This window comes from Cyphomyrmex costatus, unplaced genomic scaffold (assembly GCF_001594065.2).
Source record: "Cyphomyrmex costatus isolate MS0001 unplaced genomic scaffold, Ccosl1.0 scaffold135, whole genome shotgun sequence".
NCBI classification, from domain to species: domain Eukaryota; kingdom Metazoa; phylum Arthropoda; class Insecta; order Hymenoptera; family Formicidae; genus Cyphomyrmex; species Cyphomyrmex costatus.
Window position 1 is genome coordinate 1,285,480 of NW_017275337.1, and position 21,108 is coordinate 1,306,587.

The following is a 21,108-nucleotide window of genomic DNA, read 5'->3' on the forward strand; positions in this document are numbered from 1 at the left end:
TTAATTTTTAACTATATTAAACTAAGTGTATATATCAAATAAGCAGTAATTAAATTAATCAACGCAATTAGTAGCAACAGAAATTGAGATCTCTGCGTATTTCGGAAGGCAACCACGGTTTATAAACGTGTCCATCGGCTTCTTTGCTAGCCATATATGTGAAAAAAGTTCTCTTGAACGACGTAGAAGGAAATTTTCCATATTCCATGGTACTCCACATCGTACGAGCATAAGCAACACGTGTCTTACGTACTTCACTGTGAAATATCTCTTTGATCTTTTCAATCTATTCGAAATGCAGATTATAACAATTAGTGATTTTAAAATATTAATATCTATAAAGAATTACTTTTAAATTTAAAAATTAATAGGAATAAACGTTACAGATTTAATGTATTACATATGTGACTTTTGTTAAATTCGCAAATAATGAGCGTTATAATTTGACCATCAACCTTTTTCTTGATTCTCTCGGCTTGATCGAAGGTCAATCTCCTCAGTTGATGTTTCGTCATATGCAGCGATGGTTTCTCGATATCCTTAAGCATTTTTCTACTTGTTATGTCCCAAATGGTACGTGTCTTTTCCATCAAATTTTCTAACAATAGAAAAGAGTAAATAAGAAAATAAAATGAAAGTTATAAAAACGCTATAATTAAAAATTGAAAAAAGAAACGATTAATTCTGCCATCAAAGTTATACTTTTGTCCGTTTCCGAGAAAACAACACCCTGTCTATACATGACCCAATCCTGAAGCTGCGGCATTAGATAACATTTTGGTAACTTGGCGAATGTATAACCTTCTGCAGCCATTTTCTTCAATTCGACCTAATATTTTATATCTATATATTGGTATATTACATTTATTCATAGATAACATAATAATTGATTGATATTAAATAATATACTGCGAGTTAATTCATTTCAAATTAAAAAATTCACAAAAGTACCTTTATTATCGCTATAAGTTGATTAAATTTGTTTACATATTTCTTATCGCCATTTATTCGATGACTTTTATCGTCAATGTTTTCTTTTGTCTTTTTGATTTGTTTATGTGATTCATTTTGCTGATAATCGATCTCGTCAATAATTTCCTCAGAATATTTATTTTTACTAATTATTTTATCAGTAGTTTCCTTATGTGATACATCTCTTCGATGTCCTATTTTGCTGCTAGTCATCTTATTAAATGATTGTAATCCCATTATTACTTTGGACGTTTCCTTCTTAACACTTGTATGACTTAATTCTTTTGAAAATATATTATTTTGGTTTTCTTGCATTTTTAATGGCAAATAAGAAGTTGTAGGCCATTCTGGAGATGTCAACTTCAAGGTTGCTTCATAATCCGTTTTAATTATTTTTGCCGGGGGCGCAGTTCGTGATATATTCCAAGGATTATCATAAGCAGGATAATCAGGATCAGGAATAAATTTATCTATCTTTTTTTCTATAATGTCTGTTTCTGGAACTTGAATCTCCTTCTTAACCGCTTCAATAAGTTTTGTCTTTTCTTTTACTCTTTCTTCTTCACCTTCTTTTTCTTTTTCTTTTTGTATTTTTCTTCTTTCCATCTTCATTATTTCTTTCGTGAAAGGATTATACTTACAGAATTCATCTCCAGGATACATCTTGCAAGAATATGCACCTGGCTCCTTAGGTCTGTACTTCTTTCCAGGGCACAATCCTTCCTTTGTCCAAGGAATAATTTCCTTACTTATACATAGACTAACATCCTTATCAACCATTTGCTGAATAGGACATGAACAGGGTGGAACATTTTTAATAGGATGAAGTATGTTTGTTCTAATCTCATCCTCAACAACTAGATTAATTGATACATCTGTTGGATTTGGTCCTGAAGATTGCATCGCCATCGAATTTGTGATATATCTGTCAAAAAAATAACATTCTTGTACTTTATTACATTACTGAGTTTTCAAAACTTTAACTTTTAGAATTCCATAACTTTAAATTATGAAGAAAAGTTTTCAAAAAGAGAACTATAAGATTAAAAAACATTAAAATTTAGAAACCGCAAGGATTTTAGAATCCAAAACTTTATAATTGGAATCAAAGGACGTAAAAAATGTAAAGATATAAACATCCACATTTTCGAGAATTTTGAAATTAATATTAAAATTGCTAACAACTGTTATTGTAGTCTATTTAATTAAACTGCAGGTCGTAAAAGACAAATTATATAATAAATAAATTGGAGAATTTAAACAACCATTTGTTTAAGTTATATCTAATTTTGTCTAAATCATATAGTCTTTATAACAATTTTCTTACAAATTTTTCTCTCCATCAATTAACGCCTTGTTAATTTTGCTTTGTTGCAACTGTTCTTCAAATTTTCTAGTCTGTCGGCACGAGCAGCAACTATCGCAAAAAGGTCCAGGAAATGCTGATTTTATAGTTGCTTGTACATTCTTGATTAACTCATCAGTTTCTTCCTCCAATTGTTTATAACTTTCATTAGCGTTTTGTAGCCACTCTTGCCACTTTATTGACAGATTTTCTCTACCACTGGGAAAAATCTTTTTAGTCTGATCGCCGAATTTCAGCACTGCGAAGAATTTTTCGTCACTATTGCTGGGTGTTACATTGGCCACACCTGCGTTCTCGTAAGTTACAGGATAACTATGTGAATCTTTGGTGGATATTCCAGCTATTATATAATGAGCGTCCTTCTTTCCCAGCCAAGATTTTTTACCTGCTCCTGATGGTTTCGGCGGACCTAATAATTTTTTTATATATTGTATATTTTTTTAAAAATATTTTTAACTTATATATATAAGAATTATTATATATACCAATTTCCTATTTTTTATTAAAAAAAATATCAATAAGATATTGCATTATTCTATATACCATAAATTTTGTATTCAGCGGTTTCTGGTTTTTTGCTAAGAATTCTGAAACTAGATTTTTTACTATCGTCTGGAGGTTGAAGAATATTGAAATTTGTCGATTCTAAAGGTCTCTCTCTTGAGGAATCTATATCTTGGCAAAGTTCATCAATATTCATATTACATTTATATTATACATACATATTTATGATTATTTGATTAATATTTTGATAAATTTATTATTGTGCTATCAAAATCCACATTAAATATAGCTAACTGTAAATTTAAAAGTTTTACTACAATTCTATATTTTATTCATCTATTAAACATTTTTACCTTTCTCATACATAGTTGGGGAGATTGTTTGCAACTCTTTTGTACTGATCTCTTCGAGATGTTCAGTGGAAATATTTTTCCTCTGCTTTTTAAACTCTGATCTATTATTCATAAAAAACGGGTCATATTTATTTAGTGGTAAGATTATTTTCGGAATTGCAGTTAGTTTACAATGTTTTTGCCACTTCTGCAAAGCGTTTCGATAACCAGTCCAATCGGGACGTTTAAACAATTCTTCTTTATAAGGACAGCTATCTTTTCGTCTCGCCAGACATGTTATTAATTTTGCTAAAATATATTGAATAGTTGTGTGTGAGAGTAATAATATTTATTTTATTTAACAATAAATAATGATAAGATAGTTATTAATTAATGTAAAAGTTTAATAGTTAATTAAACTTTTTAATAATATTTTTTAATATAAAATTACGTTTTAGTGGTAATTTTGGCATAATCACTGTTGGCAATCTCTTATGTAATTCTTTTATCGTTTCTGGCAGTGTTAAAAATGCAATAGCCGACAATATTATTCTCTCATTACAATCGTAAACTTTCTCTACAAATAAAATAATTCTATTAAGAATCACGTTATTAATTCTTTAATGTAGATTTCAAATAGAAATAAAATCTGAAATATACTATATCCCTCTTCGCAAAAATCATTTCCCGTTAAGATTCTATAAATTTCTCGTAGAAAATCGACGCTATTCAATTTGCACGATTTATATAACTCTTTTATTGTACTCGGCTTCAATTTGAACAACGTTGAAGTAACGCCAATAGCTATTAGTGTCGTCTGCGTGCCATTTGTCTTTGTCTCTTCGTAATCGGTGAGCATTACATTTTCCAGTTTCATTATATGTTTCATCTATAAATTTATATAACTTAATTTTATACCCAGTGAGAAATGACAATGGAATCGACGTCTAATTCATTGTCATTTCTCACTGGATAATATACATAAAGAGAATCACTATAATTTTATTTTAGAAAAAATATTCTTAAATACAATATTAAGATAAAAAATAATATTTTACTAATGAGAAAAATTGAGCTATTTTACAGATAATAATCTTTTATCACATTTTAATATTAAACTTTATTTATCGAAACAAAATGTGTACAAGATCATTTATTTTTACGTTCATACTTGATCCGGGGAAAAATCTTGGTACCATCGTGGATATTTCTTTAATTTTAGTAAGTGTTTCTTACCTATAGAAGGAATAAATAATATTTAAATTATTGATATATTATAAATTAATATCAATAATTATATATCAATAATTGATATATTAATTTAAACTAATATATTAAAATAAATTGATATGTTAATTAATTTAAAACACATAGTTTTACAAATTTAACGTTAATATAATATATATATATATATATATGCATTACAATTTTTCTAAATTAAATCTTTTTTTTTTATTAAACTACTTTTTATTCTCAAATATTGCACAAGAACAATAATTTTGATAAATTATTTCGTCCAAATGTTAAAATAAAGTAAGCATTTATATAAGAAATAAAATAAAATAATCATGTTCCATTTATATTATATTTTGTTAAATAAATTAGTTTTTTTTATTTATAGCACAGTCTTAAAACATGTTCTTAATTTAGTCTAATATAGCAAATTTTATTGGACGCATTGAGAGTATTATACACACTAATGCATATTAAAGTCGTGTTGTACATAAATTGACATAAAAAAGTGTGTTTAATATAAAAAAAAATAGATTAAATCGTGAAATTATCATTACATTTTATTGTGGCATTAATAAGGGAAGGTGGCATTTCACTTTTGCACTCATATTAATCATTGTATAACGGCTATAATATGTATCAGTGCGCGTTTTAATGTCCAAATAATTCTTAATCCAATCTTGTATTTTTGTTGCTTACACTGCTAGAAGAGGCTTACTTTTCTTCCTTGCTATTTTTATCGCCTTGTTGCTTGTCTCTTTATGAATTTTTTGTTTTTCTGCCCAGAAGATATCCTTTGCCAATGCAATTTCATCTTCTAGATACTGCCTTATAAAGCGATTATTTCTACTAATCTGGAAATAACTTAATTCACCATTCTTTAATAGTCGTTGCTGTTCCCCTACATCTGACGTTCTTGTTTTGGCCGGTTTTTTCTTCTCCCGAAAAAATCGGGACATGGAAAATTTCATTTGCATTTTAGCCACTGGACACTCGTTTACAGAAGTTATTGCTGTTAATGAAGATTTGAAAGGCGGTTTTCGTTGATTGTATCGCGAAAGAGGATCGAAACGATCCAGAGAACAACAAAATCTGAACGGTTTTAGCTTTGAATCCTCTTTCGGCCATTTTCCTCGAAAATCTAATAAATGATTACTTTTTCTTTTAGACGTCGGTAAACTGTAGATAAATAAGGTATCTATATATAGAAATTATCTGATTGATATTAACAGAATCAACACGAATTATAAAATTAATTAAAAAAAAGAAGATATATATATATTCCACAGTTAAAAGAAAAAAATAATAAAATTAAAATTATATATAAAATATCTTATTAATGTGACTTTACATAATAATTTCTACATAATAATTTAATGTTTTAATTTTAACGGCATTATGGTTGTTTACTTTAAACGTTGGAGCGAAAGTCTCGTGCTAGAAGCCTTTAAAGAAATTTTCGACATTTTTAAAGCAGAAAACTGAATTGATTTTCACATAAACTATTATTTCGGTATTAAATTTATATTTTGATACTTGTTAATTTATAAATGGTTATAGGAACCATGATTAAAATGTAATAGGTTGTGGTCGAATGAATGAAGTTTTGAATAAATTCAGAGTAAAATTTCCACTTTTTTTGTTTATAACTATATAAGGTGCGTTCCGTATTGCGTATGTTGCGCATGATGGATCCATTGTCCTTGTTTAATATTTAGTGAGCAACAAGGATAAACGATGCATTATGCGCACCATGCGAGAAACGGAACGCATCCATAGCCTACTTCAGACAATTTATAAGTTCCATCAAAATTTGGGGACAGAAATTTATTTACAATTTTTTAAAGATATATATGTATCTAATAAACGACCATATTAATTGTTTCTATTATTTTATTTTATATATAATATATAATTTTATTAATATTTTATTAATAATTTCTTAATTACTATAATTATAGCCTAAAGTAAAAATATTTTTCCTTTTTTTGTACTATATAGATATAATAGAGTCTAGTAACGCTCCCTTTATTGCGCATGTGCGAGTATCTTATCGTTCTCATAGCTGTTTCGTTTGATAGGTTTAGATAGGTTCAGGTAAATTCGGTATTTCGGTGTTCAATATACACAGTGAGGTATATACAGTCGTGCAGAATTAGCAAATTGTAGCAATCATTGAGATTAATAATGTTTAACAAATCTTTTATTTTTAAATGATTTACCACTTGCTAGTATTTATTCAACGGTAAAGAAGTATAATTTTTCCCATGGAGCTTTGCTTTGCAAATGCACCCTCAAGAACTCACTCGAACGTTCTAAAGTGAAGTGTTGAATAAAAATTGTTTATTATACGCTTAACATTAAAACAAAATTAGTCAAGTGAGTGTGAAGTAATGGCCTGTTATATGAAATACAATATCTGAATTAAAGAAATTTAATAGGAAAGACAAATACGAAGGATAATATAAAATATATTTCAATTTCCTTTTTTTCTTTAATTTTCTTACAATATTCTGTAAAGATTAAATTTTACTTTATAGAATTTAAGAAGAGTGCAAATTGCCAATGTAGTTTGCTCATGTCGAGATAGCACTAATCTTTCTTAACCTTTAATTTGACTAATTCGATGCGTTATCTGCTTGAGCCAATTCAAGTTCATTTAAGATCATTATTGACATTTATCTCTAACAATACGCAAATATATTCCTTTAACGGTGCAGTAAAACTGTTGGGTGCAGTGCAATCGTCAAGAAAAGCTTGCAATATGCCAAAGGAAAGAAAAATCGTGATTGTTGGAGCAGGTGCAGCTGGCATTGCTGCTGCCTCGAGACTGTTGCAGAGAGGAGTAAACGATTTTGTAATATTGGAGGCCAACGATAGGATCGGTGGCAGAATACATACCAAAGACTTTGGTAAATAATAACCTCCCAAATTGATCTTGAATTAATGAAAATATATAACTTATTTGTATATGTTATCTTTATTGATATTGTAACAGTTTCAATTATATTTTTAAAACTTTGGATGTTGTAGAAAATTTTGAATCTAAACAAACATTTTAATATTTTCAGGTGAAAATATAGTGGATCTCGGAGCTCAGTGGGTTCATGGAGAATCTGGAAATGTAGTGTTTGAGCTTGCCTCCAAACATGATTTACTAGGTTCATTCGCAGATCTGTTTGATTCTAACAAACATGAATTTATTACTATTAACGGTGAAATAATACCCACTGAGGAAAGCAGTAAAGCTCTGATGATTTATTATGATAATTTAGACAAAGTAAAACAGGAAAAATTGAAAGAGGAAAGAGGATCATTTGGAGATTTCTTTATAAGAGAGTAAGTACTTTTGTTTTTGTCTATAAGAATATACATTAATGAAATATAATATAAATTAAAAGGTAAGTTAAAGTATAAACAACACATGTATTTATTTGTACATAATATATTAACAGAAAAATCAGTAAACTGTAAAAAGATCTTCCAAAAATTTGAATTTTTAATAGTTGTTCATGAAATTCTTGTGTTCGTTTAAAGTTCAGGAAAAGTTTCTTCATACATGTTTAACTTACAATTAAATTTACACACACAAATATTGTTTACAAAAAAAACTATCAATATCATAGATTTTAGAAGTTTTCTTTTAAATAAAGTTGCTCAAAAGTTGCTCATAAAATTTTTATTTCTTAATCGTAAAAGTTTGTAAGTACTCATGTCACTTTTTTCATATCAAATTTTATGGAAGAGGATATTGTTCACGAAACCATCGATATCACTTTCGCGAAACCATGCTTGCAATGTAGGGTGCAGATTCTCTCGCACAATCGTATAAACATCTTTATCAGGTACGATACATCTAATAACAGAAATAACAATCATATCTTTGTAAGGCATTACATATCACATTTGATAAGAGAAACGAAGGCAAATAAACAAAGGCAGTTCTACACATACTTTTATATTAATCGTAAAGAAATATAAACGATATTCTATTATAAAAACTCCTATCAAAGAATTATCTGTTAAAAATTTGTTTTTAAAGACTTATCAATTTAGATATACCTTACACGATTGTTGCAACATTGATTTCTTACGTATTCGTATCTCAATAAAGAATATATGTATTTCAAGTATTTTGTATCCAAATTGTTATGCATCTGTTCATACGTTTTTACAGGGTTATTGATTTTTTCGATGTATCCTTTTGTCAGTATTGGTATAACATAATCGACCTAAAAGTAGATTAATGTATAGTATTTAATGACAGTTGATGTTAAAAGAAATTTACATAATTAGAAGTTTAAAAAGGAAATTCGGTTCTTCTAAAATGTGATTCTCCAGAATGGAAATTGAATAGAGGGCTCATCTTTCTATTTCATAAAAATTGTAACAGATAAAGTTAAGAAGTCAAAGTTTACATAAAACACCTCTAGGAAGTTAATGTTTGAGGCTATCAAGAAAGAGAAGACATTAATTTACCTGCTTGAAACAGTCGTCTATGAATTCTTCAGCTCGACTATAGACTTGTTTCTCTTGCTCTTGTAATATAAGCACACCAATTCGTGGTTGTTTGGATCTGAATATCTTTGTGATATACTCAGCAGTTGGCAAACCGTCATTAGCAAATGTCAGCATAACTATACTGCCATACGTTTGTTTATGCTGATATGATACATGTAATATTAAAAAAATTTTAGCTTAAAATCTTACTCTTTGTAAAAAAAAAAATTTATGAATATATATTAATCAGTTCAGCAACCTTCTTTTGTTGATTATCTTGTGGAGTATACATTGATTCATTTTCTTTTATTCTAATTTCACATTCCACTCTTGAAATTGGACTCAGAACTAATGGTGCTTTTGGTATGTGTCCAGGTTGAATTATTTTAGGTCCTAAATAAGTGTATAGAACAAATAATTAAGCCTAATGTACATACATATATGATTGGATTATTCGTGACTTACTCAGTTATTTTCTTCGATAAAGTAGGAGAGTAATTACACCCTTTTATAACATTTATATACAATTTTTTTTATACATAATACACAACTTTATAAATACTTTCTAAAAATGTTAAAGTATATATACAAATTACTTAATAATTTTTTTTTATATATTTGTTAAAGTGATGAAAATTAACCCATAACACGAATGATTTATTGTATAATAAAGAATCATTGTATATATTAATGGTTAATATAATTGTATATCATTATGACATTTTTGAAGACTTATTTTCCGAATTTGACTTGACTCATGATTTATTTTGTAATATCAGAAAAAAAATGTTACTGTTTTTTTTTACCATGGTTTATGACATGTTGTGATGCAGCATTGATTAAATCATGTACAGAATCCGTAATTTGGTTTATTACATCGAGTCGTTGCATTTTTTGTAAAGCACTCAGAATTTTATCTATTGTTGCCTCTGGAGATTGCACGTAAGCCAAAAGCACATAATATGTTGGATCCTGGAGCCCTTTGAAGTCATAATCTATGCACTGGACAATAACAAATGATATTATATTATATTTACATCATTATTATAGAATAATATGTATATGAATTAGCTTAAGTTTATATGCATACTTGTTACTTATTATAATCGTCATTTTTCTGATAATCTTACACGTATCTGTTCCATTGTTAAGCCCATATGTGCTGCAAACTCTTGCCATCCATCGTAGATCTTCCCTGTTGCTGTAGAACTCAGTGACAAACATAGCTTTTGTAACGTAGCTTTACCAATATGCTCAAACAAATATGCAGCATGAATGCATGATGATTCTCTCTGAATATTCACAATAGTCATATCTAAATTTGGTGGCCCATCTACTTCATTTCTCAGTTTCTCCAGTTCTGGATCTATTTTCCTATAATTGTATCTTTCACTGAACATTCGCATTTTCTTTAAGATGACACATATTATTTATACAATAATTAAAAATTTTGAATTTGTAAAAATTCAATCTTCCATTATTTTTTGTGATAATAAAATTAGTTATGATTGTAAAATTAATAGTATCTAACTTAATATTTAGATAGTTACCTTTTCGCAAACATCTTGCTGAGTTTTATTGGTAAGAAAAGTTAGGTTGTTATTGCAAGTATCAGTATGATTTGATTGCATTACCACTGTGCTTGCTTTTATAACAACTTGCAGAGACATGAACATGGAATATTTCCATTGGGATATTTAAAGATCTGTATTAAAAAATATAGATCTCAAATCGAATAATTCAGTAAAAACCAAATATTACAATTAGAGGCTCTACTTTCTTTATGTGACAGTATGATGATTGCAACATGCTGCTGGTGTTAGTCTCCCCACCACAATTCAGTACAAGGTTGATGATTCACTGCTTTCTACCCGCTCAAAATTTGAATCAGAATAATGTAAAGTATACAAATTCTTGCCTTCGTTCACAAAATTGCCTTACAGTATAAATAAATTTACCAAATAAAATATTTTTTAATAAATGTAAGCATTATTCGATACATAAAACCACACATGAGTGCAAAATTAATAATTAATATACCATTTAATAGAGTTTATGAAATATTATAGTAACAGCTGAGAAAGAGAAATAGATAAAAAGAAAAAAAATTACAATTTATTCAATTATTTTGCATTTTATTGAAAATTAAGTTTTATAGTATGTAGATAAATACAAATCAAATGTTGGATTAATATTATAATAATACATTATGATTAATGTAGTATATTTAATTATTACATTAACGTTGTAGATATTATAAAACTTTTGATACAAAGCCTTTCACGAATCGTGCCCGAGTTGCTGAATATTTATCTTGGATAGAAAAAATGGAAAATTCTATACAATGTAGTGACACATGGTTTGATATTTCTGTGAAAAGTTTGACAGAATATCGGGAATGCGAGGGCGATCTTGTGTTGAATTGGAAAAACTATGGTTATAAAACAATTTTTGATCTGTTAATGGTAAGAGATTACTTAATATTTTTAATATGTTTATATAATACATTTTAGTAAAGCAATACATTATTAAATAATGTATATCTATTATTTTTGTCTAATTAAGTAATATGATTATTTTATCAGCAAAAAATTCCAAACCCAGAGAAACGTTTACCAGTAATGGAAAAAATAGAGTTCGGAAAAGTTGTGGCAACTATCAATTATAGTTCAGACGAGAATGTAATGGTTATTACCAGAGACGGATGCGAGTATTCCGCATCACATGTTATATTCACTGGGTCTCTAGGTGTTCTGAAGGAAAAACATTCCTCGATGTTTGTTCCATCTTTGTCACAGAAGAAACAACGCGTGATAGAGGTTTTATTAACAACATAAATTGCATATTGGCATTAATACACGCAGTAAATAAAATAATATTTTATATAGTTGATAAAAATTAATTATTCCGTCATTAGAGCTTAGATATTGGAACAGCGAACAAGATTTTTCTCGAATTTCCGCACAGATGGTGGCCGGAGGACAAAGTCAGTTTTAATTTAATCTGGCCGGAAAAAGATAAAAAGGAATTCGTACAAATTCATGGACAAGTAAGTAGATATTTGAATGTATAAATTCCACTCTCTTAAACATAGAAATTAATAAATGAACAATAATATATGTTTATATTATTGTTCGTTTATCAAAATCAGTTTCGGTAATTTTTTATCTTTACTGTTCTTTTATTAATCTTGTAATCAAATATTTATTTTAGTATAGTGAGTGGTTGTGCGATGTGTTTTCGTTTTTTATCGTGGCTCATCAACCGAATCTCCTATGTGCTTGGATAACTGGAAAAAATGCAAGGCACATGGAAACCTTATCGGATACTGACGTATTCGATGGATTATATTTATTGTTAAAAAATTCGTTTGGTAAACATTACAATGTTGTCAAGCCAATAAGAATATTAAGGTAATGTCCAATTAAATTAAAGTAATGTTGGAACTGATTAAAAGGAAAATAATATTAAGGTTTCTCTGAATTATTATTTTTTATTTTTAGATCTAAATGGTATACTAATGAACATTTTCGGGGCTCATATAGTTTTCAAAGCATGGTTTCCGAGCGAATGGGTGTAAAACCAAGAGATCTGGCTGATCCAATTATGATTGGAAATAAACCAGTATGTAATCTCAAAATAAAAACAACATATTTTTTAATATTGTATAAATTATTATATAAAACACTATTATATAATTAATTTCTTAATTTTCTTCATTTTGATGATAATATCCAAAATGTGTTCTTTGATTTTTAACTTTAACTTATCACATATTTTTATCTTACATAAATTGAATTATATTATATATAAAAGATTATTGTATATAAAAGATTATTAAAATTAATAAAATGCATCTTGTGGTTAGGTAATCCTTTTTGCTGGAGAAGCTACGCATGATCATTATTATTCGACTGTACACGGTGCCATAGAAACTGGTTTCCGCGAAGTGGAAAGACTGATCGATTTTAAAAGGTAATATCTGTTAAAATTCGTTTAAAACCTGAAAGCGTAATAAGTGCAATTGTAATATTTCAATAATGCTTTAAATGCATTTTTATTATTTTACTTAAACCAAAATATTTTTAAAAAATTGCAAAAATTTAATTTTTTTAAAACATGTTTGTGAAATATTGTTTACCAGGTTTTTTAATAGAAATTTTTATATTTTTTAAAATATAAATTTTAAATTTTTTCCAGTTTAATAAAATTGAATGAAAAAGGGAGTAATCTGTTAAGTAAAATTTAATTTTAAAGATGTATATCTCTTTATGCAAGCATGTATAATATATTTTTTCCCATTATTTTTGCTGTTACACGATTTCGTTTTGTGTTGCATTATACATATCTATTATCATATGCAGTTATATCAATGATTATATTCTTTCTATGTATATACAAACGAGCTTCGCGTGTTTATAGTCTTAAAAACTAAATTGTTTAGTTATATACAAATATTTTTTGTGTATCCAAATTATACAATTTTTTTTATTTTCGCTTATTTTTAAGATAATATATATTTATCATTATACATCTTTTAAGATAAAGTAATTTTAAAAAATGTATAATCTATTTTATCCTTTGTGTTAATAAATTATTTAATGATATTTTCTTTTTAAAAATAAAGTTTTTTGAAATATGTCTTACAGGAATACTTTTTGCACTTATTGTATTTTTTATTTTATATGAGACTTAAGGAATAAAGTCTCTTATGCTTACTTATTCTTGCTTTTAAACATATTAACATTCAAATTTTGCACAAATAATTTTGCAATTGTATTTACATTTGATTGCATGCTTTTTCTTAGGCAATTAAACTCCCACCTTTAACTACATCTTCTACAACTACACCTTCATAATAAATGGATTGCGGAAAACTAGAAATATATTTGTAATTTTAAATATTCACCATAGACAAATATTTAAGACACAACAATACTTATTTATAAAATGTAAACATTTGTATAAAAATATATTGTATATTGTAAATAACGTAAAATTTTAACACTATAAATTAATGTAGAAACATACAATTTACACGAAATATATGCTATAACGTTAATAGTGAGAGAAATAATGTTTATATTGTTATTATCTATTTATTGTGATCATTATTTAATTATTATTATTCGTAATTCCTGTTATAGATCATTATTGGATCTTTTCAAATAAATCCTGAAGTTTATTTATACATGTAGTTTTTATATAGAATAGAATATTTGTGACTTATTGTTAGAATAAATTTATAAAAAGCAAACGGTATATATGTATGTGTATATATGCTTATTTATATTTTATATGATATATATATATTGGACTAATTACTTCGGATGACGTAGAACGTACGATCGATTAGATCAGCTGATTGACAACTTCGATGAAGCATTACGGATAGAGATTGATACAAATGCGAGAAGAAAAGAAAAGACGAGAGTTGTGATAGTAGGCGCGGGAATTGCTGGATTAGCAGCGGCGAAGACTCTGGAGGATGTGGGATTTATGGATTATCTTCTTCTCGAGGGTATATACACATATGTGATATCTCTTAAGAATTTAACATTAATTAATTTTTTGTTCAATCTGATTAGTTTGAGAGACTAATCTTTAAGACACTCTAATATAAATAAATCATCTTAATATAAAAATTTATACTAAAAAAATTAATTTATACTAAGAAAAATAGTTCCGAATAAAAAAAAACAAAAATATAATTCCCTGAATCTTTATCTTATTTCACAGCTCAAGACAAAGTTGGAGGAAGAATTCATTCCATTTCATGGGATAACGGCTGGGTAGATTGCGGAGCACAATTTTTACATGGTGATAAGAGTAGGCTTGCACAATACTGTCTCAACAATGATTTAATATCGACAATTCAAGGTACGGATGGTGACGGAATTTTTTTACGCGACGACGGAACGATAATGAGCGACAACTTGGTTCATGAAGTCGACGATCTCGTACGAACCGTCTTGGATGATATCTGCGAATCTCAAAAGTCTTTAAAAAAGCAGGAGAATATCGGTTCTATTATGAGAAGTAGATTTGAAGATTATTTACACGAGAGAAATGATCCTCCGGAGGAGAGGAAGATGAAGGAAGAAATTTTCGATTGGAATGTACGGTTTCTCCTAGTGGATAATTCCTGCCACTCGTTAGACGATTTGTCAGCAGTTCTTTGGGGAAAATTCAAGGTAAACCTAATTTTAATCATAGTTTCAAAAATAAACACTGTAAGAACAATAATTTCTACAGTACGTTGGCGGACCAGAACATTTACTTTTCAAATCCGGCTATAGCTCTTTAACGAATCTTATCGTTGACAATCTGGATAAGCAAAAGGTACGTTTATCCACTCCTGTGGAGGCCATTCACTGGCGGAATTCTATTGACTCTTCAAATAATTCTCCAATCATCGTGAAAACTTTCGATGGCACTGAAATTCTCGCTGATGCGGTTATAATTACTTGTTCGCTTGGTTATTTGAAGAGTAACCATCAGAAGATGTTCCAACCACTATTACCAAATCGTCTGAGCGTTGCTATTGAGCATCTTGGTTTCGGAACGATTAATAAGATTTTCTTAGACTTTGGCGAACCCTGGTGGCAAAGAGGTGTGAATGGCTTCCAATTGCTTTGGCGTAGAGACGCCGATCACTCATCTTTGCCGGAATGGACCAAGTATGTCACAGGATTCGATGTTTTGCCAATTCATCCGGCCACTCTTATAGCGTGGGTCGGCGGGCGAGGGGCGTGTATTATTGAGGAATTGTCGGAGGAAACTATTGCGCAAGATTGTATAAATCTTTTAATGCGATATGTTCGGTTTTGCGATATACCGCCAATAAAAAAATGCGTCCGAACTAAGTGGAACGATAATACATACGTGAGAGGCGGTTACAGTCACATTACGAAGAATTGTGAGGAGGATAATGTTTCACCAAAGATATTAATTGAACCAATCTGGGCGACAATGCAAATTGATATGAAAAGGAAAAAGGTAAGATTATCGTATTTACATAATTTATCAATAAGCATATTTTATTTAACATGTTTTCACTCTTAAAAAATTGAAGATTTTAGAGTCATATTTTTAAACATTTTCTTATTATTTAATTAAGATAATGTAAAGATATGAAAAAATAAATTTAAAAAAACAAGTTAAAATTTATATTTATGAATTTTTGCAAATATAACAGACTCTTCCAATCATACTGTTCGCTGGCGAAGCTACACATGACGAGTTTTACTCGACGACGCACGGAGCTTACGAGACAGGAGTCCATCAAGCTGAAGTATTTTTACAACATCACATGAGTATTAAGTAAATACGTAAATATATTGGCATGTACATATAAATATATTAGTACAAAATAAAAATTGTTAATTGTTGTGTATTATATTTTTCTGTTTATTACAAAATTATTCAGTAATAATTTTTTTTTATTTTACACGTATGTATTTTATATAGTTTGTGTAATAATTCATATAATTTAATTTATTAGATGTTGATATTAATTTTAAATTTATTTATTATTAAATAACTTCACTTTTTTTATTTCGACTTCTATTCCTACTTCGTCGCGCAACACTATTGATATATAGATATATTTTCATTTTTTGTAAGTTTTACAAATTTTTATTGAATACACTAATTAGATTGTTTACTTTGATTAATTTCGTCAGCTTCCCAATTAACCAATTAAAGATGAATGCTTACTTTACATGTATTCTTAGTGAATGTTAATCCATATCTATACTTTTTTCCTTTTCTTTTTATTTTGCAAAAATATTAAGAAGATAAATTTGTAATCTTGCCAATTTTATAGATAAATACTGAAATACTCTTATTCAAGATACAATGGATTATGTTCTCAATTATATTTTAAGCCCATTCTACAATTAAATTAAGTCTAAATTTATTTGACATAAGACGTCTTTCAGCCTAATTTAGTTTGAAACTTTGCACTATGTACATTTTTATTACAACTTTTATTTATTTAGTAATTTTTTAGATATATCTACATTATATTAGGTCTAAATATCTGTTATTTATTAATTAAAAAATATTTCTGTTGCTATAGAATTCAGCAGAAAACACATTTTTTCGAAGTAACTTTCTTAATATTTTTAAACATAACATGAAAAATACATAACATGAATATATATTGCCATAATTCTCTTTGGATACTTACAATAGTCATATTTAAGTTTAGCGATCTATTCACTTCGATGCCCAGTTTCTCCTGGATCTATTTTCTTAGAATTGTGTCTTGTTGAACATTCTTGTTTTCCTCAAGATAAAACTTGCATTTGCATAACGTTGAATAATAAAATAAGTACTAAATCTTCCATCTTGCTTAAGATAAAATAATGAAATCTAAAAAATTAAAGTAATCATCTAATATTCAGAGATAATTATCTTATTGAAGATATTTTGTTATGTATTTATTTATTTTTAGTTTTATCACGTGTTTCTATTTTATATAAATATTAAATTGTAGATATTATATTATAAAAGAAAATACTATTGATATTGACAAAAACTGATTTATTTCACCTGAATCCAATTTTGCATATTAATTAACTAATTAGTATTCTTTAAAATTTTGTAGTCCAAAAAATTGTATGTATATATACATATTATTTTTTATATTTTTGTATATTGATTAATAATACTGCAGATTGGTTTGTCGTTTTCTGCTGTTTTGTCAGTATCTTCTTATCTCAACAATTTTTGCGGAATACACTAACTGGTTTATCCGTTTTGACTAATTGCATCGGGTATTCCGAAACTGACCAATCAAACGTTGATCGAAGACGAATAGTACTCACTACTTTATTTCAATCTCTGTAATATCAGGAAGAAAAGATGAAAGAGAGAGAGAGAGAGAGAGAGAGAGAGAGAGAGAGAGAGGGGGGGGAGAGAAAAAGAGAAAAACGCAGATTCCACAACCATTAATCCTCACAGCAGCTTATTTCTGTCGTCAGATTGATGTCGCCTTGACATTAAATATCCGATATTCTTGTGTCTTCCACGCGTTTTTCTTTCGTAATGAATTTTTATTTTGGCCTAGTTGTAATCTTGGTAATCCTTGATGTGGTTTCCGTTTGGTCCGTAGGTAGGAAGAATTCACGATTATTTTAGATGTTATTTATAGCTAAGAGCCCATTGTGTGCATCATTTTGCGTTGTTAAATACGTGTTAAATTATGTTCGTTAAATACACGTTGTTAAATTATGTTATCGCGTTATTGTGATCGTTGTTTACGATGATTGTTATTTACGGACTTTATTATTAAATAAAATTAAAACAAAATCTATGCATAACAAATAATGAAATGAATATTTGTTCGATATATATATATATATATATATATATATATATATAGTAATATAAATTTTACACTAAATTCTAGTAACATATAATGCGATTCCATGAATTTTTGCACACATTTAATTTAATATTATATCATATAAGATAATGTAAACGAGATAATATATGTATATACGTATAAAATGACATACGCTTATAAAAATATTTAGCTGTATCAATTGAGTACAGGCTTTGTATATTTTTTAGATAATGATGATTCTTTGAAGAAGAAAAGGAACTCAAACAATATTCAACTTTTAGTTCAGGCAATTAGTGGAAAGAATTGCAATTTCCACTAATCGTAGATACATAAATCATTCTAATATTCAAAATTATTTTTTCTTGCAATTATCAAACAATAGAAGTGAAAATTTATTCTTGTCAAGTTGTATACTATATCACATACAATTTTGTATTACAAACTTTCAATATAATATTTTCTAATAGTAATTTCAATCTATTTTTCCTAATAATAATAACAAGCTTTTTTTCAACCTTGATACTGATATACAAGTTAACATTGAATCTTCTATAGTTTATGATTCGTTACACATCACTATCAAATATTAATATATTTTACATTAATAGAGGAGACCGGGGCACCATGAGTCACAAAATTCAAAATTAAAAGTAAAAAATACATTAAAATGTAAGATTTTTGATCTCAATTTTTTTATAATTAAGGGATAATGTATATTTTAAGATTTATTGAGCATTTTTCATAAATTTTGATTTGTTTTTTAAATAAAAATCAAAAAAGAAATTTTTAGAAATGACCCATGGTACCTCATGCCCAGAGTACCATGGGTTAGACATATGTACCCTTAGCCGACTTTCTTTTGATAGGCTTATTCTTTTTGCCTGCACTGTTTAAACTGGTGCACACAGTACAGAGAAAAAGAATAGGCCTATATTTTCTAACTATTTTAATCGTGTTTTCTAAAAGAATATAAAAGAATTTGTATTGCCCAATTTTATTACGAAAACTTAATCTAATAACGTTTGACACTTCTACTTTTCCAAATATTTATCTTCCAGTTTCACGCTTACCGTCAATCAAGGATTTATTATCCTTTAAGATGAATCCAGTGACAGCAATATCAGAACTTAGTAAGTATAAATTGTGATTATGAACTCGTATTTCATATTAGGTATTAATTGTATAAGGTAGACAAATTTGCAGATATAAAAGTCTAAAAGTATAAGTATTTACATTTTTATAAATATCCGTTTAACAGGCACTTAAATGACTGATTGATTCTATTATATTTACTTCATACATATATTTCAGTACATCTTATATATTCAACATAAATCACAATACATCCATAAAATAAATTTCAGAGTGTGAGGAATATATAGCCGAAATTGCGGGTACATCTTTCATAACGGTTCTGACTGGTTTATCGGACGTGCGCAAGGTGATTAATACCTGCGGGAATGCGAATCGTTTGGTGGTTGGTGGTACCGAAGCACGAGTTGACGAGTTCCCTCACATGGTTGCTCTAGGTAAACGCAATTCCGACGAATTTGAATTGCGCTGCGGTGGCACGCTAATTTCACATATCTGGGTGATTTCTGCTGCGCATTGCACTCATGGAACAGAGTAAATTTTAGTACTTCTTTTCCATTAAAATATTTAAGAATTTTGACGAAAAAACTTTTATTATTTTTCTGATAGCCATTTTATTGAATGTAACAATGAATTAGATAAAATCTCAAAATTTGAAAATACTTTTCAAGATTAATGCTGTATTAATAAATTTTTCAAAATTTTATACAATCTTTAGACAAAAATTATAAAATTTAAAAAGTATACTTGATTTTATCATTTAAATGTAATAGAAATTACAGATCTAAAATATAACTTTCTTAAATGACTGATGTCTTGCAATTATTTTAAGACTTGATTAAAAAATGTAGTCTTATACATATTGTATTTTTTTGTAGCGGTGGTGTAACTGACGCAAGGATAGGCTTTCATAGCTTGACAGATCAAAAAGGCATCACGACTGTCATTAAAGACATAAAAACTCATCCGGATTACAAACCACCCGCGATATATGCGGATATAGCTTTGTTACAGCTCATGACCCCCGTTACTTTTAGCACATCTATACGACCCGCGTGTCTTTATCAGCGTTATGATATAATGCCCACACAAGCTTGGGTAAGCGGCTGGGGTAATATTCAATACGGTAAGTAGTTCTGCAATTCCTTATGTTGAAACTTACTATGAAATCCTGAAAATTGAAAAAAAGAATCGTAAAGTAAATTTTTTTGAAAATCTAAATGTCCGAAGATTCTATATTTATTGAGAACTTACATGTATAGTAGGAGATTCTTAATAAATGCAAAGCCCTTCATTATAAAAGTTAAACATTTTTATTAGGTAGGAGTATCGATTCAAATTAAATTTTGTACTTCAGGTGGAGAATTGAGCGACCGATTACAAAAGGCTAAGCTGGATATAGTAGACAATTTGTCGTGTACAGTGCGGCATAACAATTCTACAGAAATTCCGTATGGTATTACACCAAGTATGATTTGTGCTGGTGGCACACTTAAGGACACTTGCCAAGGAGATTCCGGTGGTCCTCTACAAATACTCGATTCTGAAAGCGAATGCCTCTTTCAAATAATTGGTATCACTAGTTTTGGTCAGGGTTGCGCGACGATCGGCATTCCTGGTGTTTATACTAAAGTGTCGCATTATCTTTCATGGATTGAAAATATTGTCTGGCCACAAGAAGAACAACCGTAATTTATTCAATGTTTATGAAAAATTTTTAAAATTAATTGTATTTCGCTAAAATAAGTCTTAAG

The 21,108-nt window shown here is 28.3% G+C and overlaps 4 protein-coding genes across 4 annotated transcripts; 2 read left to right on the forward strand and 2 right to left on the reverse strand.

Moving 5' to 3' along the window:
• Positions 1–5: 5 nt before the first annotated feature.
• Positions 6–5,839, reverse strand: LOC108782797 (uncharacterized). The gene is made up of 12 exons (XM_018551166.1): positions 5,818–5,839; positions 5,126–5,586; positions 4,346–4,410; positions 3,835–4,063; positions 3,626–3,751; positions 3,196–3,483; positions 2,882–3,007; positions 2,300–2,747; positions 952–1,897; positions 703–829; positions 456–598; positions 6–286 (listed from the first exon to the last, which is right to left on the reverse strand). Exons 2-12 carry the CDS (start codon positions 5,382–5,384, stop codon positions 68–70), a joined length of 2,976 nt encoding a protein of 991 aa, XP_018406668.1. The 5' UTR covers positions 5,385–5,586; positions 5,818–5,839; the 3' UTR covers positions 6–67.
• A 1,328-nt stretch (positions 5,840–7,167) lies between these two features.
• On the forward strand, positions 7,168–16,234 carry LOC108782765 (spermine oxidase). The gene is made up of 13 exons (XM_018551122.1): positions 7,168–7,319; positions 7,479–7,746; positions 11,159–11,372; positions 11,493–11,726; positions 11,825–11,956; positions 12,121–12,320; positions 12,411–12,531; positions 12,776–12,882; positions 14,247–14,428; positions 14,647–14,727; positions 14,788–15,101; positions 15,163–15,906; positions 16,106–16,234. Exons 1-13 carry the CDS (start codon positions 7,172–7,174, stop codon positions 16,232–16,234), a joined length of 2,874 nt encoding a protein of 957 aa, XP_018406624.1. The 5' UTR covers positions 7,168–7,171.
• LOC108782859 (uncharacterized) lies at positions 8,072–10,776 on the reverse strand. The gene is made up of 7 exons (XM_018551240.1): positions 10,458–10,776; positions 10,038–10,281; positions 9,714–9,909; positions 9,167–9,300; positions 8,887–9,069; positions 8,470–8,639; positions 8,072–8,263 (listed from the first exon to the last, which is right to left on the reverse strand). The coding sequence occupies exons 1-7, from the start codon at positions 10,469–10,471 to the stop codon at positions 8,137–8,139; spliced, it is 1,068 nt and encodes a 355-aa protein (XP_018406742.1). The 5' UTR covers positions 10,472–10,776; the 3' UTR covers positions 8,072–8,136.
• Positions 16,235–19,156: 2,922 nt separating the features above from the next.
• LOC108782860 (serine protease snake) lies at positions 19,157–21,046 on the forward strand. Its single transcript, XM_018551241.1, has 4 exons — positions 19,157–19,392; positions 19,627–19,888; positions 20,233–20,480; positions 20,712–21,046. Exons 1-4 carry the CDS (start codon positions 19,362–19,364, stop codon positions 21,044–21,046), a joined length of 876 nt encoding a protein of 291 aa, XP_018406743.1. The 5' UTR covers positions 19,157–19,361.
• The last annotated feature ends 62 nt before the right edge of the window (positions 21,047–21,108 follow it).

Coding starts and splice junctions, on each gene's coding strand:
- LOC108782797 (XM_018551166.1), bottom strand. CDS start 5,384: ATGCAAATGAAATTTTCCATGTCCCGATTTTTTCGGGAGAAGAAAAAA. Junction 4,411..5,125: donor AAAAATAGCAAGGAAGAAAA/GTAAGCCTCTTC, acceptor TTCCTTCTATAG/GTAAGAAACACTTACTAAAA. Junction 3,484..3,625: donor GCCAAAATTACCACTAAAAC/GTAATTTTATAT, acceptor AATATATTTTAG/CAAAATTAATAACATGTCTG.
- LOC108782765 (XM_018551122.1), top strand. CDS start 7,172: ATGCCAAAGGAAAGAAAAATCGTGATTGTTGGAGCAGGTGCAGCTGGC. Junction 7,320..7,478: donor AATACATACCAAAGACTTTG/GTAAATAATAAC, acceptor TAATATTTTCAG/GTGAAAATATAGTGGATCTC. Junction 12,532..12,775: donor TTATGATTGGAAATAAACCA/GTATGTAATCTC, acceptor TCTTGTGGTTAG/GTAATCCTTTTTGCTGGAGA.
- LOC108782859 (XM_018551240.1), bottom strand. Junction 9,070..9,166: donor AAGATAATCAACAAAAGAAG/GTTGCTGAACTG, acceptor GTATCATATCAG/CATAAACAAACGTATGGCAG. Junction 8,264..8,469: donor TGTTGCAACAATCGTGTAAG/GTATATCTAAAT, acceptor TTCTGTTATTAG/ATGTATCGTACCTGATAAAG.
- LOC108782860 (XM_018551241.1), top strand. CDS start 19,362: ATGAATCCAGTGACAGCAATATCAGAACTTA. Junction 19,889..20,232: donor CATTGCACTCATGGAACAGA/GTAAATTTTAGT, acceptor ATTTTTTTGTAG/CGGTGGTGTAACTGACGCAA. Junction 20,481..20,711: donor CTGGGGTAATATTCAATACG/GTAAGTAGTTCT, acceptor TTTGTACTTCAG/GTGGAGAATTGAGCGACCGA.